The sequence below is a fragment of the Enhydra lutris genome, unplaced genomic scaffold (genome assembly GCF_002288905.1).
Source record: "Enhydra lutris kenyoni isolate GAN:26980312 unplaced genomic scaffold, ASM228890v2 scaffoldscaffold13, whole genome shotgun sequence".
NCBI classification, from domain to species: Eukaryota; Metazoa; Chordata; class Mammalia; order Carnivora; family Mustelidae; genus Enhydra; species Enhydra lutris.
The window spans coordinates 3,739,882-3,762,761 of NW_019154097.1; the positions used below are offsets into that span (position 1 = coordinate 3,739,882).

The 22,880-nt window shown below is 44.4% G+C and overlaps 1 protein-coding gene across 1 annotated transcript in view; it reads left to right on the forward strand.

The window, feature by feature from the left end:
• Positions 1-22,487, forward strand: part of LOC111145919 (unc-13 homolog B) — a 213,794-nt gene extending 191,307 nt beyond the window's left edge. The window contains exons 21-40 of the mRNA XM_022501228.1: positions 985-1,053; positions 2,447-2,536; positions 2,875-3,003; positions 8,318-8,445; positions 9,078-9,163; positions 13,533-13,659; positions 13,911-14,007; positions 14,394-14,537; positions 14,865-14,942; positions 15,446-15,523; positions 15,766-15,854; positions 16,090-16,242; positions 16,366-16,489; positions 16,598-16,654; positions 16,842-16,922; positions 17,817-17,964; positions 19,447-19,503; positions 20,332-20,424; positions 20,607-20,766; positions 20,933-22,487. Coding sequence (XP_022356936.1) covers positions 985-1,053; positions 2,447-2,536; positions 2,875-3,003; positions 8,318-8,445; positions 9,078-9,163; positions 13,533-13,659; positions 13,911-14,007; positions 14,394-14,537; positions 14,865-14,942; positions 15,446-15,523; positions 15,766-15,854; positions 16,090-16,242; positions 16,366-16,489; positions 16,598-16,654; positions 16,842-16,922; positions 17,817-17,964; positions 19,447-19,503; positions 20,332-20,424; positions 20,607-20,766; positions 20,933-21,218 — 2,274 coding nt within the window. The 3' untranslated portion in view covers positions 21,219-22,487. The remainder of the gene's footprint in view (positions 1-984; positions 1,054-2,446; positions 2,537-2,874; positions 3,004-8,317; positions 8,446-9,077; positions 9,164-13,532; positions 13,660-13,910; positions 14,008-14,393; positions 14,538-14,864; positions 14,943-15,445; positions 15,524-15,765; positions 15,855-16,089; positions 16,243-16,365; positions 16,490-16,597; positions 16,655-16,841; positions 16,923-17,816; positions 17,965-19,446; positions 19,504-20,331; positions 20,425-20,606; positions 20,767-20,932) is intronic.
• The last annotated feature ends 393 nt before the right edge of the window (positions 22,488-22,880 follow it).

Genomic DNA, 22,880 nt, shown 5'->3' on the forward strand with positions numbered 1-22,880 from the left:
ACCTCTTTAGGAATAACACTGCTGATACTCCCAAATCTACTGGGTCTCTGAGCCCTGTTTTTTGGGAGTAACCACCTTCCCTTATTTTGATAGAGTCTTTATGTAGATGAATTAACATCATTGATTAAGCCACTCAAATATGTGTTTCATTATCTCATCCCATTTTATATATTTACGTAAGACCTAATGATCTGTCATATAATCAGTATATGAATTCCAGGAGTGCTATACCAACAGCCTATAGGCATGTGATTCCCCACATTTAATTATACCTTTTCTATAAAAATCAACTATCAAAATAGTGTGGTGAGTGTGGGTGTTATGTAAGACTGATGAATCACGGACCTGTACCCCTAAAACAAGTAATACATTATATGTTAAGTGAAAAATAATAATAAAATAAAAATAGTGTCATGTTATTTATCTTAACATTAAAAAAGTATAAACTAAGGAAAAAGATGTGGAACATGGTTGAAAGAGAAATGCTCTCAGGTCTGCTTGATCACCTTCCAAATGAATCACTGTTTCTCCCTCTTATCATTACTGGTAGACAGTGGCTATTTAACTGTTAAGAGCTGCCTGAAGGTAAGTCAGGAGACCACAGACTCAGGAACAAGTTGGAGAATGTGTTTTGAGTTTCCTCTTATTTGACTAAGAGAAGTTAGAGTCCCAAAGGAATGGAGATGCATGAGTCATCTCCCGTTGACTCTTATATAGAAAGAGCAGTTTCTCTCCTGGGGACTTCCTGTCCCCTTGCCAGTGTGAAAAGATTCCCCAGTTTGAGACAGAACCGCTAAGAGATGGAACAGGGGCCACCTATCCCAGTCCTCTGTTACATTGTTCTTTCTTCTCATGGGCAGGGATGAGATAGGATGTGTCCCTAAACCAATGTCTCCTCCTCACCCAGAGATGGTTCTGTTTCTGCTACAGTCTAGGGAACTCAGATTATTTCTCTCTTCCCTGTTATTTGTTTCCTACCTTCAGAAAGAGAGATTTGTGAAACTACTGGACCAGTTGCACAACTCACTGAGGATTGACCTCTCTACCTACAGGGTGAGTGAAGACAGGACTGTGAGATGGAATAACAGATAATATCAAGCTCTGTCTAAAGAAACCATAGTCCAATCTTGGCTCTAAAGATTAAAGGCAAGGAAAATTGGTCCCTGTCATCACACCTACATACAGGGCCAGTGATTCTCCAAACTCCAAAGACCATGCTGTTGTAAATAGCAGGTGTGGCATTTTTTTTTACAGGCAGTTGGCTCTCCAACCATACTGATGTCACTCTGTCAGACTCTCTGATGACATTCTCATTAGGGTGGATATCTCTTCCAGAAATGCCCCTTTAAAAATTAGATACCTATATTTCTTTTTTGTATTTTTCATATTCTCCTTATTTTTCAAGGGAGGTATGAGAATCTGGCTAAAGGGAGAGAAAAGATAGCTTGGCTTCAACAAGTGATTTGTAGCGGGGGTCATGTCCATTCCTAGAATGGAAGGAGAAAATAGATATATTAGGAGGGTGGATACCAGGAACAGGGAAGGACACGAAAACGGGCAGTTTCCCAATTCTTCCTAAGTTAGATCTTCTTAGAATGGCTTTGTTACTTGCTTTAAACTGTTGTGAATTTCCAGAACAGGCAATATACCCACATTAAAAAGTAAGTATAAAAATAACCTCAAAGTCAAAAAGAAGTGGAGTTTTAATTATCTGCAATTTCAGTGCCCTCCATTTGCATGAATAATGGAGAGTTGACTATGTATCTTATATTTGGCATATAAGTAGCCATTTGAGCGTTTAAAAAAGCAACCCTTAAAATGGAGAGTGGCTCAACATCTCCCTTCAGCTCTCCTTGGCAGCTTCCTCCTAAAACCCATGCCAAGGGGAATGAAGTGAGGCATGGTGGGAAGGTCTTAAAGAACTCACTCCAAAACAGTTCTGCTCAGAGCTGTGCCATCTTCTGGCTCTGGAAGGAAAGTGGATTAGCTGGGGTCCCTTGTATAGAAAGTATATACCCTTGATCTTAGTCTGGTCCGTAGTGTGGCTCCATTTATATTCCAGAATATATAGTTACATTGTAACTTTCGAAGAATTCACTGTTAAAGTGTAAGAATCTTCACCCAAGAAAAATGTGTGTATAAAATATATGTGTCTGTGTGTCTGTGTGTCCATTTGTACAAATGCTCACACATTGCATGGGAAGTAGGGTTGGCATAGGAGGCATTGCTTGCTGGGCTGGGGATTATTAACCCCTGTGTTTGGCAAGGGCCTGTCTGTGTCAGTAGAAAAAAGAGGGAGACCTTAGTTTAACAGCTTTTTAGTTCAGCTCACCTGGGGAAAATACCAGTGGGTAGCAGTTAAGGAAGCTTTTTATTTCATTGCTTTTGGCAGGGAAGGCTTTCATATTTCTCTTTTCCTTTCTTAAATTTGCTTAATTTGCAACAGAATAATTTCCCTGCTGGAAGCCCTGAGCGGCTTCAGGACTTAAAGTCAACAGTGGATTTGCTGACCAGCATTACTTTCTTCAGAATGAAGGTAAGAGAGAAACTGGGCTAGATGGCGATGGACAGGGCACCTGGCCACAGGAACACGAAGAATAAGAATCATTGGGTACAATCTTAAGCTATAGTATTCATCACCTCTAAGCCCACATTTCCATACACCTGTTCTCTGGGTTACCTCTGAGAAGACTGTAGATGAATAGGGATGGGCTGCATGGTTCTCCTAATCAGATATCCTAGCAATTTCATCCTAGGGTACGGTCCAGGGACCCTCGAGAGATGATGCAATGGAGTAGTTTGAGGGGAATTCTAGGAGAAGATCAACTCAGGTGGGGAGGACCATGGGCCCATATTTCTTTTATTAATTGGCAGGTGCAAGAACTTCAGAGCCCTCCAAGAGCCAGCCAAGTGGTAAAGGACTGTGTGAAGGCCTGTTTGAACTCCACATATGAGTATATCTTCAACAACTGCCATGACTTGTACAGTCGCCAGTACCAGCTGGTACAGGATCAGGTGGGATCCACTGTCAGTGGCTCTTGGATCCTCAGTTTTCCTTTACTGTGGTTATGGTGGAAAGGAGCTCAGGCCAAAGTCCTTGTTGTTCTTGAGGATGAGTAAAGTGTAGAGTGAGGACCTTCTAAATCATGTGAGACATTTGTGGGTTAATAGGGACCATTGGATGAGATGTGACATAACTGAGTTGAGCAGAAGTGGCAACAGTAAGTTTTAGTTTGGTGCTAAAGTAAGTGACCAAAACTTGGGCAGTTTTAGAGGGTGAGTAGGTGAATTCTCGGTCCATCCTAGAGTCTTTTTTCTCTCCCAAGCTTAATTTGTTACAGGCTGCTTTCCTCTGAGATCTGTAGTTGTCTCTCTGAACTACCGGCTTGTGGAAATTAAAATTTTACCTCTGATGCTTCTCTCTGCACTACCTGGTCTTCTGAGATATATTCATCAGCTGACTGTCAAGGCTGTCTCTTCTCTGTCTTTGAGGCTGAGCTACATCATCTGTTCTATGCTGACATCCTAACTTACTACCTGGTAACCGTGTTTGTTTCTCAAGATCCTTTCAATAGTATCTTTTATTCTCATTTCAAAGCCAGGACTTCTTTTTGGGTCTTGTTACTAGATTACAGTTTCTGTCGAAATAATTCTTGCAGACCATGCACTTGCAAAATATATGCCCTTTAGTCCAACAAATATGTATTGAATGAGTCAGGTATGAGGAAAGCATAGAGCTCCTTCAGTTAGTTCACAGTTCGTAAGCATATATATAATTCTAATCAAAGCAGTCTGTGAGAAGTGCCTTGAAAGCTGAATAAAATTGAAGGGATTCCAAGAAGGAAGAAGTCACTCTTGATCAGGTATTGGGAAAAGCTACTAAAACAAGGGCATTTTACGTAAACCTTAAAAGATAGTAGGATTTGGACTGCAAATAATGAGAGGACAACTTAAATCTCTTGAACATTTGCCCTTTGACGAATACATTTACTTTTTTTTTTTTTTTAAAGATTTTATTTATTTATTTATTTATTTGACAGAGAGATCACAAGCAGGCAGAGAGGCAGGCAGAGAGAGAGGAGGAAGCAGGCTCCCCTAGAGAGCAGAGAGCCCGATGCGGGGCTCGATCCCAGGACTCTGAGATCATGACCTGAGCCGAAGGCAGCGGCTTAACCCACTGAGCCACCCAGGCGCCCCTACATTTAATTTTTAATGCTTCCTAGGAGTACCTCAGTAGAGACTAAAATCTTGTTCACACTGCCTCTTCCCATTCCCAAACATACTCTTTGTGCCAGCCCTATCTTTTTTTAAATTTTTTTATTTTTTTTTAAATATTTTATTTATTTGATAGAGATTACAAGTAGTCAGAGAAGCAGGCAGAGAGAGAGAGAGAGAGGAGAAAGCAGGCTCCCCGCTGAGCAGAGAGCCCGATGCGGGGCTCGATCCCAGGACCCTGAGATCATGACCTGAGCTGAAGGCAGAGGCTTTAACCCACTGAGCCACCCAGGCGCCCCACCAGCCCTATCTTTAAGGCTTCCTCCTTTTAAGTTTTATAAAACCTCCCCTTGGTTCTGAAGCTCATGGGAGGTTTTCCTGGGGCCTTTGTTTAACTTACCACACTCTGGGCTCCTCTGTCATCTATCTGTAGATTCTCTTTGGTTGGAGAAGACACTGTTCTCAGCTTTGATTTTTCAACTATGCAGGGGTCTTTCTGAATATTTAGTCTCTGCTCCCTAGCATGAGATGAGCCTGGACTTTGAAAGAGGGCTTATAAACCATTCAGGCACTTTTTTTAACTTCTGAATTTTGCCAACAGTTTTTTACTTTTTTCACTCTCATTTTCTCATTATTCATTATTTACAGTGAGGTAAACCATTGGTGTCTTTTTATTTCTTTCAATCACTCAGTCATTGGTTCATTCATCCATTTAATCCCTTAACAAACTGAACATGTAGGGATGTAAAGTTGATCAAGACACATCTCTCTTTTTGGCGAGCTCATCATTTAGTGGAGGTAGGTGGGACAAATTACTAGATTTATTGGGGTTTTTTAATTTACTTTATTGTCTTTTTTATTATTTATTGTTACTGCATTTTATTGTAGTTGCCAAAGGTTCATAGAGCGTGTTCTGGGAACTTAACAGGGGAGGCATCTAAGCAGACCAGGGGTATCAGGGAATACTCAAAAAAAAAGTAAAGCTCAACTGGAATTTTGAGGAATGAGTAGGAATTGGCTAATGAAAGGGGTTGGGGAAGAGAGGGATGCCATATAGAGGTAGTAGAATGTTTGGAGGCACAGAATTTTGAATGAGTATGTTATTTGAAGAAATATAAACAATATAATTAGGGTAGTTACATGTCAGGCTTTGGAGTTCAGCTATCTGGGATCAGTTCTTGGTTCTACTGTTTATAGCTATAAGACCTTGGGCAAGTCATGTAACCTCACTGCCTTCAGTCTCCTCTTCTGTAAAATTAAGATGATGGTAATTTCCACCCAATGGAGCAGTTAGGAGGATTAAATGAGATAACCCACATAAAGTTCTTAGGGTGCCTGGCACCTAATAAGCACTAAATAAGTGGTGGTAGGGGGGCAGTGATGGCTGTGAGGAAAGGGAATTGGTAAGGTGTGGGGTTGACAGATCATATACTGAAGGCCTTTTGTGTCAAGCAGTGGAATTGAAGTTTACTGAAGGCCTTAACTGAAGACCATTGAAGGGCAGAAGAGTCACACTATGAGATTCTCTTTGCGAAAGATCACTAACAACTATGTGGAAGGGGACTGGAATGAAGATTAAAAACCAGTTAGGAAACCCTTGAATGATAAGGATAGGGTAGTGGCAGAAAAAGTTAAAGGAAAAGATGTATTTAAGTGATATTAAGCAGGCAGAATCTACATTCTGTGGGTTCTGTCCTGGTTTCTAGTAACTTCCATGTAATACAGGCTTATTAAGGACTGTAGAGACTGTGATGACATATGGCATCCCACATAAAAGTCCTATCCCTCTTCTTCTGTGTGGTTCCAACTTCGCTTTTGTCCCAGTGGGAAACAAATGTCCATTCCAGCAGTGACCCCTCCTTGTCCTGTCCAGGGTCTGAATGTAGAGTTGCTTCTCTTTTTCTGAGATTCACCACTGTATTCCTTTACCTCTTCCCGACCAAGTCTTTTTTCTTCCCCCAGCTTTACTAGGATATAATTGATGTATAACATTGTGTAAGCTTAAGGTGTGCAATGTGATGATTTGATACAAGTGCATGCTGTGAGATGTTTACCACAGTAAAGCCTGCACCTCACATAATTATCATTTTTTGTTGTTACGGTGAGAACATTAAAGCTCTGCTCTCATATTGATCTTTCCAGTATATAATACAGTATTTTAGCTATAGTCAACCATGCTGTACCTTAGATCCCCAGAACTTATTCATCTGAACTGAAAGTTTGTACCTCTTGACCAGCATCTCACTATTTCCCCTGTCCCTATCTCCTGCCAAACACCACTCCACTCTTTTTATGTGTTTGGTGTTTTTAGATTTTATGTATAAGGAAGATCATACTGTATTTGTCTCTTTCTGTCTGACTTACTTAATTTAGCATACTGCCCTCAATGTCCATCATGTTACCACAAAAAGAAGGCTTTCCTCCTTTTTCATTGCTGAGTAATAATTCATTATATTTATATACCACATTTTCTTTATCCATTCATTCACTGGTGTACACTTAGGTTGTTTCCATGTCTTGGCTTTTATGCATAATGCTACAATAAATGTGGAGGTATCAGTAAATTTTAGAGATAGTTATTTCATTCTCTTTGAATATATACCTGGAAGTAGGATGGCTGGATTATATGATAGTTTTCTTTTTAATTTTTTGCGGAACCTCCATACTATTTTCCATAGTGCTCTACCAATTTACATTTCCTGCAAGCAGTGTGTTAGGATTCCCTTTTCTCTATATCCTGGCCAGTATTTGTCATCTCTTACTTTTCTGAAAATATTTATTCTAACAGATGTGAGATGATATCTCTTTGTGGTTTTTATTTGCATTTTCCTGATGTTTAGTGATATTAAACACTTCTTCATGTACTTGCTGGGCATTCTTTGTTGTTTATTTATTTGAGCAGGGAGCCCCATTCAGGGTTTGATCACAGGACCCTGAGATCATGGCCTGAGCGGAGCTCAGATTTAGCCGAATGAGCCACCCAGGCACCTCTTGCTGCTGGACATTTGTATGTCTTCTTTGGAGAAAGGTCTATTCAAGTCTTCTACCTATTTTTTAATCAGATTTTTTTGCTTGCTATTAAGTTATGCAAATTACTTATATTTTGGATATTAATCCCTTACCAGATATAAGGTTAGCAGATGTTTCCTCCCATTTTGTAGGTTGCCTTTTCATTTTGTTGATTGTTTCTTTTGCTCTACAGAAACTTTTTAGTTTGATGTAGTTCCACTTGTTGGTTTTTGCTTTTGATGTGTGTACTTTGGTATCATATCCAAAAAATCATTGCCAAGACCATTGTCAAGGCACTTTTTCCCTATGTTCTCTTCTGGGAGTTTTATGTTTTATGTTTTATTAAGCCCTTAATCTATTTTGAATTAGTTTTTGTGAGAAGTATAAGAAAGGGGTCCAGGCTCATTCTTTTGCATGTGAGTATCTAGTTATCCCAACACCATTTATTGAAGAGACTATCTTATCTCATATCCGCATTGAGTATTCTTGGCTCATCAAGACCTTATCTTATACAACTAGGCAAATAGCTTCCTAGATACAGTTCTTCTTCCTAATAGCATTCATGAGGTTAAGGGAAGTCCTTAACCCACTGAAGGTTGGACCCACTTGCATGCTAGGTCTTTGCAGTAGCTCCTGCAGAACTTGAAGGAGCTTCTCAGAGCTGAGATGTATATGTATGTGTGTGATAATTTAGGGGAGGTGTCAGAGGAGACTGCCAGTGGGGTCACATGGAACTAGACCTATTTAGTGAGGCTGGAGGGGCAACTTACTTTGCCTGAGGAGTCACTATACTCATAGCTATTGAGAGAATGAGGAAGGGGGTCAGGCATCCTTACGTCTCCTAGACCGACCAAGCGTATCATATTAGTTCCTTGGAGGTGGGGAGAGAAGTTCTCTGGAATGGACTCTTTGTGTATAAGGACCTCCCAACAGTCACCCCTCTGACAGAACATGGGCAGTCTTGTGGAAGACAGGCTCTAGGAGAAGAAGGGTACCTGATTCTAAAGGAAGGGGTATGGGGACGGAAAGAGAAAGAAGATTGGAAACATTCTCCGTATTCTACTCTGACTCTCACTGTCTCCTCTGGAACAAGAAACAGGAACTGCCTCCAGAGGAACAAGGACCCAGCATTCGGAACCTGGATTTTTGGCCCAAACTCATCACGCTCATTGTGTCAATCATAGAGGAAGATAAGAATTCCTACACACTCGTTCTGAACCAGTGCGTATCAACCCACTTGGCCCTGTGTGGTTGGTGGTTGGCATGTCCATCTGTCTAACAGCCTCTTTCTTTCCTATCTCTGTGTGTTTGCAGTGCCACCTCTTCTTCCTGTACGTCCGTCTGTCCCTCTGTCCCTTGTATCTATCTGAGTAACTGTTTCTGGAGACAGGTGTGGAAACATAATGGGGGGCCCTGTCCAGACTGAGCCAGCCTCCCTGGAGTGAAAGTCCCCTGGGAATGGCTGCCATAGGAGTCCCAGGGGATCCAGAGACCATGTGTGTATGTGTTTGTCCACTGTGAATAATGGGCTTTCTTAGGCCCACTCCTTGAACTTTCTCGTCCACCTTCTTTAGCCTGGGCCTGCCTTCTAGCTCCAACCCTTCTCTGGGCCTCAAGTCCCTGCCTTCTGGGCATCCTCTTCCCTGGACCACCTTGCCTGAGGGAATCCTTTACCCCACTTGTCCTTCCACTGGCTCCTGGATCCCTTTTCTCCAGATTGAGCCCAGTCCTATTTCCTAGGCTTCTCCTTTCTTCAATCTGACTTCCAAGAGATTAGGCACATAAGTTTTGGAATCAGTCAAATCAAATAGCTCTTGCTTTGTTCTCTGACCGTGGCTTCTTCCATCATCCAGGTTTCCTCAGGAGTTGAATGTGGGAAAAGTCAGCGCGGAAGTGATGTGGCAGCTCTTTGCCCAAGACATGAAATATGCACTGGAGGGTAAGGGTACGCCAAAGGTAGTGGGCTATAGGCCGTTAGCCCAAGCACCTTTTTTGCTGTCCCTTTCCTCTCCCAGACAATTGTAAGTTCTGGGTGAATGGTATGGTGAGAAACTAGAGGGATTCTAAGTCATGTCAGGAGTCCTTAGGTAGGCAAAGGTTCAGCCAAAGTAATAATGGAAATGGCTATGTGGATGTGAATTTCCCCTTCCAGCTTTAGACCAAGTGCCTGTTTAAGACTTTTCCTCACCCAAAGATCAACTCATCCCATACTGGGTATTGTCAAGTGGCCCACTTTCTGGAGTATGAATGGTCTTGTGAAGTTTATCTTTACAGTTTTAAAGAATCACAGAACCTTAAATACATAGATAAGATTATTTTCTCTTATTAGAGACTGCCTGGCCTGGCTTTCCTTAAAAGCTGTTCTGGATTGGTATGACAGAGCCAGAAAGATACTTCTTCCCTCCTTTCTCCTATAAAGCAGTGTCATGGACAAATTATTATTCATCTTGTTTATTTAGCTTATTCTTTTATCCATTTCCTGCTTTGGTTGACAAAGATATCACTGTCTGCCTGTATACTACCTTCCCATTTGTACCCTTCTGTGTTCACTCATTTAGCTGCCTTTCCTGTTGTTTTTATATATGTTAGTTTGCCTCCTCAGTCTGTGCAAGTGGACTTAAAAGGAAAGGGAGCAGCCTGGGGTAAGGACAAATCAGAGTCTGGATCTGTTATTTTGGTGGAGTGGCAGGGAAAATGGGTAACCCTCAGACTTAAACTTTTGAGGTTTAGAAGCTGAGGTTGAAAGAAACCTTGAAGATCTGTTTTAAGTTGGAGACAGCCACAAACTGTACATGTACATTCTGTAATTCTGCCCCAGAGCAATGGCTGCCTCTTGCCCACACTGGGTCAAGCTTGGGGCTGTAGCCTGGGCCTTACCCTTTCAGGCCAGTTAGGAAGTCACTTGTCCCCTCTCCAGTAGCACTCAGCAAGCCTAATTTGGGGGAGTATGGTCCAAGTTCTTGAAGAATCCCAGCTCTGAGGGGTTTTGGTGGGGGGTTGGGGGGAGGCAAATACCTGTGAAAAGTATATCGGTTTCACAAGAGGCATGGTATGAGGTGGGGCAGAGGTTTTCAAACAGAGGTATCTCAGGAGCTAAGTGAAAAGGGAATAGCCAGGTAGGGGGAGAGGGTTGCTGGGCTCCAGGACTTTCACCTGGTGCCAGTTAAGTCAGTTCTGCTTTTATCAATTTTATATGGGGTTCTAGATGAGATTTCTCTTGAAAGGGGAGTTCTGCTAATGTTTACAACAAACACAAAAGGATTGAAAAACTGCTTTAAGACAGAGAAATAATGTTAACCTGGTTTCAAATCTCATTTTCACAACCTAATCAGCATTGTGTTTTTATTTTTATTTATTTATTTTAAAAAAAAATTTTTTTAAGATTTTTATTTATTTATTTGACAGACAGAGATCACAAGTAGGCAGAGAGGCAGGCAGAGAGAGAGAGGAGGAAGCAGACTCCCTGCGGAGCAGAGAGCCAGATGCAGGGCTTGATCCCAGGACCCTGGGATCATGACCTGAGCCGAAGGCAGAGGCTTTAACCCACTAAGCCACCCAGGTGCCCCAGCATTGTGTTTTTAGACCAATTTTTGTGAGCTCGCATTTTCTTATCCGTAAAACGGGAGTGATAATAGCATCTGTTTCATTGAGCTGATGAAATAATGTGTAACACATGTAGGATACTGCTTGGCATTTACTCGGCATTGAATAAATCTTATTAAAGACAATAAAAAACCCCATAGGCTCATGAGCAGAGATGCAGTATGAGCAAAGTAGCCTTTTTTTTTTTTTTTTTTTTAAGAGAGAGAAAGAGAGCAAGAGTGAGAGCTTGTGAGTGGGTGGGAAGGGGCAAAGGGAGAGGGAGAAAGAGAATCTTAAGCAGGATCCACACCTAGTGCAGAACCTGATGCAGGGCTCCATCTGACAACCCTAAGATCATGAGCTGAGCTAAAACCAAGAGTCAGACATTTAACCAGCTGAGTCACCCAAGCACCCTGCAAAACAGCATTTTTTTAACTTAAATTCAACTAGCCAAGGTACAGCACATGATTAGGTTTTGATATGTTCATTGATCCATTAGTTGAGTATATCACCCAGAGTTCACGTTAGGGGAAAATAGGACAGCTAGAACAAGGAGACACTAGAAGTAGGGACTGCAGATGATGTTGTAGTAATTTAGGGCTGAGGGGTTGGGGTTAGAGTAGAGAATTGGAGAGGGAATAATGAGTTTCGATAGCCACTGGAAGGAAGTTGTAACAGGACTTCATGATGTCAGAATGTGGAGGGTAAGACAAGGGGAGGAGTTTGGAGACCTGGATGATAAAAGGATAGTGTTGACTCCAACTGTGAAAATGGTATCATTCACCCAACTTTTTAAAGTCAGTTTTATTGAGGTATAATTTACATACATAAAATAAAAACACTCTATATTTTGATGAATTTGACAAATACGTGACTAAAGAGGAAGAAGGAAGATGATGATGCTCATCATTGAACAAGAGGCTACAATTAGTTTGTGTACTCGGTTCAGCTTCAGCTGAGATGTTAAATTGTGAAAGATGGGGACTAGAGTTAAACTCTGGCAAAGTGAAATGGCCAGTAGGGCCTTAGACAGTACCAGAACCAAAGAGAGATTTGGGGGAGATAGCAGCAAGCTGAATAATTGAAATCATGAGGTTGAAAGAACTCCAAAGATGAAAGATACGTGAAAGTAGGGATGTGGAAATCAGGGGCAGGAGAAGATTTAGAGACTCAGTAGCCCTTTATGAGAGACTAACCATCCCTGTACTTCTATCAACAACAACCTCATGCAACTTTATCGGGGCTTGACTCCATGGTACTTGTTAGAATAAAGTGTGACCACTGTTTCAGCAGTCATCCTGTTAGTTTCTGTACTACAGAAATTAATATTGAAATTGAGTTTTGGGATCAGAGTACAGATAATGGATTGACAGAGAAAGGGAGAATTATATAAATACAGTAACTTGAAGATCCCTAGAAGAAAGCAGTTAGGGAGTTTTGGGAGTGATGGAGCAGTACTGCCTCCACTTCTAGTGGGCTACTGAACAGGAAGGAAAGAGAGTCCTCCTCATGGTACATTTTTTTGTCTCTAGGTTCATGCACTGGTTTAAGGATAGCAGAGTGCGGGGTGGAAGAGAAGGGGCAAGCCCTGAGAAGTCTCTCTGATGACCCCAGAGGTGGTGCTGCCTGCCGTACCAGGAGATGAACTTTCCTGGGACTGGGAGCATTTTGCGGCTGAATCCCAAGCTCCCATTTCCTCCACAAGGGTCTGTTGTACTAATTCGCAAGAGCCAACTGCCCCAGATTGGATTTCTGCTTTGCTGTGGAGGAGCATCACCCATAGCAACTCAAAGTTGAGCAGTAGAGGTCACAAGGACCCTGAGCTTCCTTTCTCTGTCACTCAGTACTCTTCCCCCATTTGCCTGCTTTTTTTCCATTATGTTATATGTAAGCACATTGTTCGATTTTATTATTTCAAATTAATTTTTTATTTATAAAGGGGTGGATGAAGAGAACCTGTTGTTGTAGCCAGTGCGCCAGGCATTCTGGTCCATGGGTGGTGTTTGTCCTGGATTCTCCAGAAGGCTCTGAAGATCCAGTTAGATGACCTTAAAAGTCCATAATAAGCATCCCATTTTTTACAGCGTAATAGCCCTTTCATCTGCTGTGTTCCTGTGGTTTCCAAACTGACTATTCTTATTTGCATACTTCTCGGAGAGTTCATTTTCTCAGTGTCTCAACTGTATTCTGGGGCACTTTAGTTTACTTTAAGATGCTGTTACACTGGCTGCTTAACTGCTCTTTCTATCAGCCCATTGTGGTTTTCCCTGTCTCTGTAGTTGTCATTGACTCATTCATGCTGTGTGTAGCTGCTCATCGCTTCATCTAAGCTGATCTGAGGGAATGGCCCAGCTACTAGGATTAGAGAAGTCCTAGGAAACCACCATCCCTCACTAGTCCTGGGCAGCCTCTCCACTAATCAACATTAGCACCCACATCTCTTTCTCCTCTTCTTCACCAGATGCCAGTATCTCAGTTGACACTTCTAGAAGCTAGAGCAAGAAGACTTCTATTGGGGAGTTTGGTTTAGTCTCTAAAAGATTTGGGCCAGGCTCTTGGAGAGCAGAGTTCTGGTAGGGAGTGATGGTTGTGAGGAAGTGGTTGGGAATCACCCTTGTTTTAAGACTTCTGATAGAGCTGCCTGGCCACATCTGCTGCTTTGGGAAAGCTCAAGAACCATGGCCTCTGCTGCTGGGACCTGACTCAGCTTCCTTCCCCACCACTAGAGCATGAGAAAGACCGGCTGTGTAAGAGCGCTGACTACATGAACCTACACTTCAAGGTGAAGTGGCTCCACAATGAATACGTGCGAGATCTGCCTGCCCTCCAGGGGCAGGTGCCTGAGTACCCAGTGTGAGTCTTCATGTGGGCACTACATGGGGAAGGGAAGGGGTCCCTCCATCTTAGGGGGTGGGCAGGACCTATGTCTTCATTTCAGTTCAGCAAGCCAGTCTTAAGACTGCCAGTTCTAGGCTCTCTTGTAGAAAGAGAAAAGCATCAAACTGTGCCCTATCTTCTAGAAGACCCTAGTCTGGTGGAGCTGTTAAGCACATGGCATATGCCAACCACTGGCTTTAACCCCCAATTCTCCTGCCTGGCTGCAGGTGGTTTGAACAGTTTGTCCTGCAATGGCTGGATGAAAATGAGGATGTGTCCCTGGAATTCCTGCGTGGGGCCCTGGAACGAGATAAGAAGGATGGGGTAAGTTGGAGCCTTGGACTGCACTTGGGTCAGGCCAGGTGTCCCAGCATTTAGCTGCCAGCAAAAGTTCCAGGGCTTTACGCTGCCTTCGGCTTGGGTCATGATCTCGGGGTCCTGGGATCAAGTCCCACTTAGGGCTCGCTGCTCAGCAGGGAGCCTGCTTCCCTCTCTCTCTGTGCCTGCCTCTCTGCTACTTGTGATATCTCTCTGTCAAATACATAAATAAAATCTTAAAAAAAAAAAGTTCCAGGGCTTTAGTTTCTTCCCTGTGGAGTTCATAAGGAGGGCCAAAGAGCCTCCCCTGCTAGGCAGAGCCCTTTTGAACCCTATACACTTGGGAAAAGGTAGTGGCTAAAGATGACAATCCTATTGTTGGCCTTCCTTAGTTCCAGCAGACATCAGAGCATGCACTCTTTTCCTGCTCTGTGGTGGACGTCTTCACACAGCTAAACCAGAGCTTTGAAATCATCCGGAAGCTGGAATGCCCAGACCCCAGCATCCTTGCCCACTACATGAGGAGATTTGCTAAGGTGACCATGACCCTCCCTTTCCCCTTCCATTTGCCTTTACCATGCTCACAGCCTCATCACAGGCCTGAGCTCAATTCCTCTCTGTGGTGGCCTTCCGGTAAAGTCTGGCATCACCCCGTTCTCATTTGCTTGTGTCTGGGGCAGACTGGTGGGTTTATCTTGGTGTGTTTCTGGGGTTGAGAGGGAGCTTTGTCCCTTACTATGAGATTCCACTCTACCTCCCTATTGTTGTTCTGGGATGACAGGTATGATCTCAGGAAAGATCTGTGTAGGGAAAGCTAAGGGTTCCCTTCGCTTTCCTTTTCTCTTTTTCTTTTTTGTTTTCAGACCATCGGGAAGGTGCTGATGCAATATGCAAATATCTTATCAAAGAGCTTCCCAGATTATTGCACAAAGGAGAAAATGGTGAGGGTCAGGTCCTGGGAGCCTAGAGAAGAGAGTGGAAGACATTTGAATCCTTTCTTTTGAGGCTATCCTCAGAGCTGAGGGTGGGGGTGATGCTCCTGACTTGATTCCCAGTAGGGCTTCTTTTGAGATTATGACACAAAATAAGAAGAACTTGACTAGGATTTCGTCTGAGCCTCCATTTGGTACTTAATTTTCTACTAAGCTAGAGCTTTACTTAATCTTTCTTAAAAAATAAAATTAAGACATTCAAAGAGTTAAAAGAATAACGCCATGAACACCTGAGGCCCACCACCCTGCTTAAAAACGGAAACATTTGCTCCTAGTCTTCGTTCAAGGAGAACTGTCTGAATTGGTTCCAGATCTCAGTGCTTAGGAAGAGATGCATATAATATGTGTTGTAAATTCCATGTCATTTTTGGAGTAGTATGAGAGAGATACCTTAGTCTGATAGGTCCTGTGCCAAAAGAAGTCAAGACTCAACAGCTCCATCTTCCCCAAAGCCCTGCATCCTGATGAACAACATGCAGCAACTGAGGGTCCAGCTGGAGAAAATGTTTGAGGCCATGGGAGGCAAGGAGGTAGGTCTCAGGGTGTGGGGTTGCTGTGCTTTCCCTTTGTTCCTTAGCTCCCTGGCCATAGAACTCTACCATCTCCTGACTAGGTATATGCCAGCAATTTAGCTTAGGGTCTGGGCTGGTTTAAGCTGAGGGATTTAAATAGACACTGGGGTAAAGGCCTTCTGAGGGAGGGTTTAGGGGTGCAGGAGGGAAGAAAAGTATACAAAACCCAGCTCAGCCAAGCATACTTTCTGTGGATACAGTTGGACCCTGAAGCTGCAGACAGTTTGAAGGAGCTGCAGGTGAAACTGAATACAGTTTTGGATGAACTCAGCATGGTATTTGGAAACAGGTCAGTGGCCCCAAGCATACAGCCATAGAGCCAGGTATGGCCCCTGGCCAGTCCCAAAGCCCCTGCCCCACACCCTCCATCCAGCTGCAGGATGTGGATCTTTCCTCTCCTCCTGTTGGCTGTCCCTGTTGGAGCTGCATCAGGAGTATGCTGGAGTGGGACTGAATAGCTGGTGTTGCTCCAAGGACAGTACGTGTTTGGGCAGGGGAGGGCTGCACTGCGGGCACATGTGTAGTTTTCAGGTGCGGATTGATGAGTGTGTTCGACAAATGGCTGACATCCTGGGCCAGGTTCGGGGCCCAGGGAATGCATCCCCCAACGCCAGGGCTTCAGTGGCTCAGGATGCAGATAGTGTGCTCCGGCCTCTCATGGACTTCCTGGATGGCAAGTGAGTACAGCACTCAACTGTCCTGTGGGACAGGCAAAGCAGAGGCAATCACATGGAGAAGCCTCTCAGGGAAAGGGGCTCTCAAACTCTAGCTCTAGTCTTACCTGTTACATGGGCCCACAGCCTCACACTCTTTGCCACTGTGTGTGAGAAGACAGTCCTGAAGCGTGTACTGAAGGAGCTCTGGCGGGTGGTGATGAACACAATGGAAAGGATGATTGTTCTGCCCCCACTCACTGACCAGACGGTAAGGATGCTCCCCTTCCATTTCCTCCTGCTGTCTCCTCTATCTTGCTCCACACTTCCTGATCAAGTTTGGAGTCCTCTGCTTTTGACCAATCCCCTCTCTGCCCAGGGCACCCAGCTAATCTTCACCGCTGCCAAGGAGCTGAGCCATCTTTCCAAACTCAAGGTACTGTGGATGTATGGGGTCCTTCTCAGGCTGGGGGTGACAGGATGCCAGGAGGAAGAATATTTGAGCTTTGGAGACGGAAGAGGAAAAGAATGAGAGGAACATGTAATATAAGCTGGCAGATGGGGAAAGACTGTCGTGGCAGCCCCAAGCTGTCCTGATGCTATTGCTTTCTCTGGGGTTCCAGGACCACATGGTACGAGAGGAAACCCGGAATCTCACTCCAAAGCAGTGTGCCGTCCTTGACCTCGCTCTGGACACCATCAAGGTGAAGACCTGCCTCTTCTCCAAACACTCATACCTCATGTTCCTGGAATTCCACTCTGCCAAACTGATGTCCCCTGGGCTCTTGCCACCCCACATCCAGAAGAGAGTGATTTTTTATGTTTGTTACTTTCCCTGTTATATCCATATTTCTGCTTGGGAGCAACCAAAAGTTACCTCCTTTATGGTCTCAGATGACTTACCACAGACCCAGAGCACTTATTCCTGGGTTTTGAGTATAGTTCAGTCTACTTAGTTCACATTGCCATTCCTGAATATTTGCTACTGGGAATTAATCTTTCAGATCCTCATACCCCAGATCTGGCAGAAATTTCCCTCTTCCACTTATATATAAATTTATTTGGGCTTTCTACTACCCATTCCTTCATTCAGCCAGGCAACATGTGCACATGACATTGTGCATGAAGGATACAGAGAAAATCCGATATAGTTCCTAGCTTTAAGATGCTTATAATTTGGTAAGGCAGGTACACATAAACCATGATATGGGGCAGTTGGGAGAATTATGTTAAAGGATAATGTTCTCTAATAAGAGTTCAGAGGGGTAAAAGAGCACTTCTGGCAATTCTCTGCCTGAAATGCTTCTATTCCATAACTTTGCTTGTCTGGATAGGTCCATATTTCAAAGACCTGCATCCAGGAATGTGGCCATCCCTCCTCACTGCTCCTACACAAATAGTAACTCTTCACCTGAGAGATTGTGACTCTGCGTGGTATTTCTGATCTTGTTGTCTATTGAATGGCTTATTGTCCTCATCATCCTCTTTTGGCATCTTCATTGAGCTTCTGCTCAGATAGGATTTTCTCTGAGGACAGTGTGGAAAGCTGCCTCTTTATAAGGGGAGGAGGCTATAGCAGGTATTCTTTTGTCTTTCAGCAATACTTTCATGCAGGAGGTAATGGGCTGAAGAAAACCTTCCTGGAGAAGAGCCCAGATCTGCAGTCCCTACGCTATGCCCTATCTCTGTACACACAGACCACCGACACACTCATCAAAACCTTTGTGCGCTCACAGACTGCCCAGGGTAAGGCCTAAGGGCTTTGGGTCCCTATCTCCGTTCCTTGATACATTTCTGCCTCTAGGGAGTCACTAGCTTCCAGCCCTTAGGAAGGATCCAGGTACTTCTCCAGAGAGCCTATCAAACTCAGATCCCAGGATTTCTTGAGGGACCCCAGTACTCACCCCCACACCATACCCATACCAGACAGGAAAATGACAGGTACCTGGGAAATGTGCCTGAGATTCTTTTTCCAGACATTGCCGGGCTAGTGCATGTTTATCAAGGAGTGTACCCTGTCTGTTAGGAAGTATCTGTCAGGAAGCCTGGAGAATGAGTGATTGAGACACTCAAGAAAACTCATAGCTTTGGGAATCTTGTTGGAAGTTATCCTGGAGAGAGAAAGCAAAAGACTACAGATTGTCTAGTGTGGATGAGAAAAAAGACTAGGAGAGGCAAACTATGGGAGCAGTTGAAAAGAGGATGTGGATCTTGGGGCTCTGTGCATAGCTGAGGTTCCAGCCTCATGGGTGATGCCTATGTGTAGGGGCCCAGGTAGCTGGTTTTCTCCCAGTGACTTCCAGTCCTTAGGACCCCTCCCTGTCTTTAGGCAGTCCTCTCTATAAACAAAACACATCTACCTAGAGATGGTTCAGACTGAAATTCTGCCCCTAGCCCTGGATCAGAGCCCTCCCAGAAAAGACTTTCAGGCACATTTATTATTTCATCTGGGAAACCCTGGGTGTGATGCCGAGTGAATCTGATGGCGGGAGTGGGAGAATTTAGGCTTTCTTAGGCTGTGGATTCAGAGCGCAGAGCTGACCTGAAGGGGAAGAGGGATCTAAGCAGTTAGACTAGAGTTGATAGAAGGTGAAAAGATGCAAGGGACTTGTAGCACTGCTCCATTTTCCACACCTGTTCTTATTTCAAGTCCAGGATGGGAAGAAGAGAGAGCAAAGGAGTTATGAGCCTTGCTCAAGGGGGCAGGGAGATCTTTTAAAGAGCTGTACATGGAAAGACCTGTAACATCAGGGGAGGATCTGAGTTCATCCAGAAAGACTTTTTAGAAATCCTGAACTTTAAGCTAGATGTAAAGATGAGGAAAGGCTGAAATGGGCACGTATGTGATAAGAGCAAGGGCAGGTACTGCAGGGAGGATCCAAGTGTGTGTGTATACCTTTCGTACCCATTGTTTTATCATTTAAGGCCTAGGAAATTAAAGCCTACAACATCTCTCTTTCCTGGCCTGATGGTCTCAAATACCTTCTCTCTGTATGTTCTTTTGCTTTTCCCCCATGATCTGGTTGATCTTTGACCCATGAAGTCTAATTTGGAGCACTGAGGCATTGACCCCAGCTCTTTGACTTCTCTCTCCACCTCAGCTCTGTGATCCCTCAAAATATGTGTAGAGTTGCTCCAGATGGCTGTTAACACCTTAGACCTCTAACTGACTATTCTTTCTCTGTCCTGCTGCTGCTACTACTTCTTGACTTGCCTGTTCTCACTCAGTGCATGATGGGAAAGGTATTAGGTTTACAGCTAATGAGGACATTCGGCCGGAAAAGGGTATGTTGTATACCTTGCACATGTGAATCTAACATAGGCTAACACTGTTCCCTATGAACTAGAATGAGCTGCTGCTTAGGCTGGCAGTATGGGAGCTATGTGTCAAAGTTCAGAAGCTCTATCCCAAGTCTCAGAGATGAGTGTTGTATTCATACAGTCTGAGAAGGGGTTGACAGTAGTTCTGTCCTCAGGATTCCCCCACCCCTCCACTTGAGGACAGAGTTTTATCTGGGGTGCAGGGTACCGGTATTTTATCAAAATAGTGAGACCTCTGCTGAGGGGAGCCTACAAACTGGCCAGAGACTGGGACTTGTGGAGGGGTCCAGGTGTGAATAGGACAAAGTCTGAGCAGGGCAGCCTCCCAACCAGGGACGTCCCGGAATCCAAGGATAGGTGGGAGAGTGGAGAGTATTGCCTTTGGCTAGAAGGGACCCACATTGTTCCATTGAGACACTGTGGGGTGGCCATAATTCCCAGACAAAAATACAAGGTGGCAATACTGTCCTTCTCTCTAATATCTTTCAATGAAAAATTCTTCAGCCTGGGAGATAAGAGAGGTTTGGGGAACCTGAGAGATTTCCCAGTGCATTTTTGGAACATTTCACCTAAGATGTCGTCACCTTAATGTATTTTAATACACAACTTCATTCTTTATCCTCTTGCTTTCCCTTCTCCCATTGCTTACTTCCCCATGGCTACTTTGGGTGATTGCTTCAGACTTTAGGATATAAGGTGGTGGCCTCCTAACTCCTCAGTTTTACCTGGGATAATTAGGCCTGAAGTCTTAGTGTTCTTCAGTGAGGGACCAACTGTCCATCTGTCCTTCAGGGTCTGGTGTAGATGATCCTGTGGGAGAAGTGTCCATTCAGGTGGACTTGTTTACACATCCTGGAACTGGGGAGCACAAGGTCACAGTGAAAGGTGAGTGGCGCAGACTTACAAGTTGTAGACTGTTTCTTATGCACTAGCCTCATCAATTAAAGGCAGGGGCTGCTTTATCTCAGTCCTCGAACTTAGCCTTCCTCCAAGGGGATTGCCACCTGGGGGCTCAAGAACTGGGAACATGTGGTGGGATCCCTCACAGGCTTCCTTTGTTTGGGCAGTGGTAGCAGCCAATGACCTCAAGTGGCAGACAGCAGGTATGTTCCGGCCCTTTGTGGAAGTGACCATGGTTGGCCCACACCAAAGTGACAAGAAGAGGAAGTTCACAACCAAATCAAAGAGCAACAACTGGGCCCCCAAGTACAATGAGACATTTCACTTGTGAGTTACAGGGTAGGGGACCTCTAGGACTCTGGGGTGGGGGTGAGCTGGGAGGTAAGACTTGAGAAGGAAGAGGAGGGAATGGGTCGGATGGTGGCTGGGGTAAATTCATCTGAAGACTCTTTCAGCTCTGGCTTCCTCCCTTCCACCCACCCTGTGCTTACAGCCTCCTGGGAAATGAAGAGGGACCAGAAGCCTATGAGTTGCAAATATGTGTGAAGGATTACTGCTTTGCCCGTGAGGATCGTGTTCTGGGGCTGGCTGTGATGCCTCTGAGGGATGTGGCAGCCAAGGGCAGCTGTGCTTGCTGGTGCCCCTTGGGCCGGAAGATCCACATGGATGAGACAGGAATGACTATTCTCCGGATTCTATCTCAGAGGAGCAATGACGAAGTGGCTCGAGAGTTTGTGAAGCTCAAATCGGAGTCTCGTTCCATAGAAGAGGAGAGCTGAGCACCTAGGTTCCTGTGCCAACCAGATGGCATCAGTTCCACAAATCAGTGCCAGTGAGAGTTACTGTGTAGTCAGCTTAAGGTCCTCATAGTTGAGAGGCTGACTCCTTCAGTTTGAGGACATTAAAGGAAAAATTTGGGGTGATGAAACTATGGCTTTTCACAGAAAGGGTCACGAATCCCTGACCAGCAGGTCTGTGGTGCTAGGAGCTGGGCTGTGGGTATTACTGCATAGGGAAGTTTTCCATAAAGGGAGGGACAAACATTTCTGAGAGTATCAGCCATTCTTTGTAGACACCCCTCTCCATGCCACACCTTATCCAGCTAGACCCATACATATCAACCATTAGAAGAACAAGTTTAGAGAGCCTGGAGCATGTATCTGGTTAGCTAAATAGTCAGTTGAGCCTCAAGGTGTTGCTGAGCCCTATAGTCTGGATTGGAGTATGGCCGGGGCAGGAATGTACAGAAGAGAATTTAGAGTCTCCCTTGAGCAGGATCCACTGGTTTTGTGTGGCTCCATGAAAACAAGGCTTTGAGACTGAACAAGATACCTTCTGGAAATGAGCTGTGCTAATCTTTTTCCCCAAATATGTCATGAGTAGAATGAGGTTCACATGATACTTCAGAGCCCTGAGCAGAATATTCCAAAGAGGCCACCTGCCCAGGAGTCCCCCTCCTTCACTCCTGTAGGAAGGGGAACAATGTTGTTTCAGAACATGAGAGGCTATTCCTCTGTGTGTGCATCTGAGGGCTAGTTGAAGGATCCAGGAAAGAGGGCTGTATTTTCTTCTTGGATAGACTCTGAACAAAGCCAAAAATTGTAGAAACCAGTCTAGAAGGAGTCCTCTTCACCTATGGCTACTGCCTTCTGGTTGTTCTCTCCTTTGCAGAAGGAATCTAGTCTTTGGCCTCACTCCCTTTCATCTAGGTCAGCTGCTGTTCGCCTCACAGATGTTCAACCCTACAGAAGGAGCTTGGACTATGATCCCTCTGTACAGGCTGGATAGAGGGGCCATCAACATTCCTTGGGAAGTCAAAGACAAATTCTTTTAGAAGGTCATATGAACTTCTCAGCCCTTGATCAGAGAAGTGACATGGTTCTTGGATATCCTTGGTAGCAGCCTCCTGGACCTCTTGAGGACTCCATGTTATCCACAGCTGTACCAGCCATTACATATAACAAGAAACTAAGCATCTTTGCTGTTGTTAATTACTGTATGTGCCATTGTCACAGGACACTTTTGGCTAGTCTATAATAAATTATCTTAGAGCAGCCTCTGGGGTCCCGTAATTCTGTTAAGGTGTGGAAAGCTATAGAAATGACTATCCTGTGTAAGCCTGTATAATGGTAAATTTTTTACCTGGCTCTGCTGCCTCTTCTCCCCGACAATGTAAAACAGCTCTGGATAAGTACCAAGCAGTAAAGCAGGTAATGTGGGCTAGCATCTTGGCCTTGACCTGAGACTACCAATCCAGTAACAGAGTCACGGGGACCCAAGGTATCAGCTTCCTGCAAAAGGTCCAGAAGAGTAGGAGATGTCATGTGCTAGTAGTATAAACTAGTCCATGTTGTGAGGACAAGGTAAGGGTGTGTTTCTGGGGATTGGTAGAGGGCTGAGGCTGCCATGTACAGGACAGAGGAATAGGCCTAAGAGTAGAA